The sequence below is a fragment of the Fragaria vesca genome, linkage group LG2 (genome assembly GCF_000184155.1).
Source record: "Fragaria vesca subsp. vesca linkage group LG2, FraVesHawaii_1.0, whole genome shotgun sequence".
Lineage (NCBI taxonomy): Eukaryota > Viridiplantae > Streptophyta > Magnoliopsida > Rosales > Rosaceae > Fragaria > Fragaria vesca.
This window is the reverse complement of record NC_020492.1, coordinates 8,609,915-8,611,280: the sequence shown is the minus strand read 5'-3', so window position 1 is coordinate 8,611,280 and position 1,366 is coordinate 8,609,915. Positions and strand designations below refer to the sequence as shown.

Genomic DNA, 1,366 nt, shown 5'->3' with positions numbered 1-1,366 from the left:
TCCGCAGCTGAGAAAATACTATATATATATATATATAATATATATATATGAATTGCAATCGTATAAGGTAATTACCCTGACACCTCGGTAGAACTCTTTTGTCATGTTGGCTACTATAAAGGGTGTTTCAACAAAATATTGGAAGTTGATGGAATGGTTGGCGAAAACCATGAAATGAAAGCACTATGTAGAAATTGAACCAACCTTGCTGTTATCGATCTGAAAATGGCTAGAGAAGCCATGCAAATGGGACAAGGGTGTTCTACAAGTGTTGGAAAGTAGAAGCGAGCAACGTGATCAAGGCCGTGCATGTCCATGCATTGCAACCAACTCTGCCGTGTTTGGCCGCGTGTTGGTGGTTCTTTCTTCTTCATGTTTGTTAACATTGTGATTTGCTAAAAGAAAAGGCCAACGCCAGTTGTGAAATAATTACTCAATTGAAGATACTTTTCGGCTCTCGTCATTTTCTGATGCCGACTTTGATTTTAGAAACAGATTGGAGGAGGCGTTGGCTTCTTCAAGTTTGGATTAGTATTTTAACTTGGCCTAGTATGAGCAACCGGAGGTTTCATTGTAAGAGTAGAAACCGGAAAATCTCTCGCTGCAGCATGCTTCAACCTTGGCACCATCACTATCCCAGTTGCGGAAGTGATTGCCTTACGCAATAGCCTCATCTATGCGAAGAATCAAGGCCTCGCCAAAATTGAAGTTGAAGGCAATTCTAAGCTGGTGATTGATGCTGTGAACGGAGTTTCGAGTCCTCCTTGGAAGCTACTCAAACTTGTTCAAGATATTAAGGCTTTGAGTAGTTCTTTTGAGTTTGTTAAATTCAAGCATGTCTTTAGGGAAGCCAATTTCGTGGCTAATGCTTTGGCCAATCTTGGTCACATGGTTGATAATATGAACCTGTGGGAGGAGTGTGTTCCCCCAGAGGTGTCTTCGACCCTTACCTTTAATATTGTGAACATTGGGTGCGTTAAAGACACCTCCGTCTAATTACATTTCTTTTCCTATAAAAAAAAAAACTTGGCCAGTAAGAATGTGATGGTCCATATGCAATTCTGATAGTACAAATTTTAGTTAGTGAGCAACATTTTAAAATCTAGATAGGGACTTCTAGCACAAGCAAATTGTTTGATTTTCTTTGTCATAAAATATCTTGATCAGCATCTTTGTGAGTTGTGAAATGGGGACAAAATTGGATGGAGAGCCTCCGAGTTTCTCGGAGCTACTCGGATTCGAAACCTAGAGTTTCGATTTGGCTGCGGTGTCCTTCACCTCAAAAGGGCGACGATCGTGATGCAGTGGTGGTGACGGCGCAAGGATTTCTAGGCATTGATCATGTTTCGACGACGAGTGGTTTCAA

At 41.1% G+C, this 1,366-nt stretch overlaps 1 protein-coding gene across 1 annotated transcript; it reads left to right on the top strand.

Annotated features, from left to right (window-relative positions):
- Positions 1–225: 225 nt before the first annotated feature.
- On the top strand, positions 226–996 carry LOC101294915. The gene is made up of 2 exons (XM_004292286.1): positions 226–268; positions 608–996. The coding sequence occupies exons 1-2, from the start codon at positions 226–228 to the stop codon at positions 994–996; spliced, it is 432 nt and encodes a 143-aa protein (XP_004292334.1).
- The last annotated feature ends 370 nt before the right edge of the window (positions 997–1,366 follow it).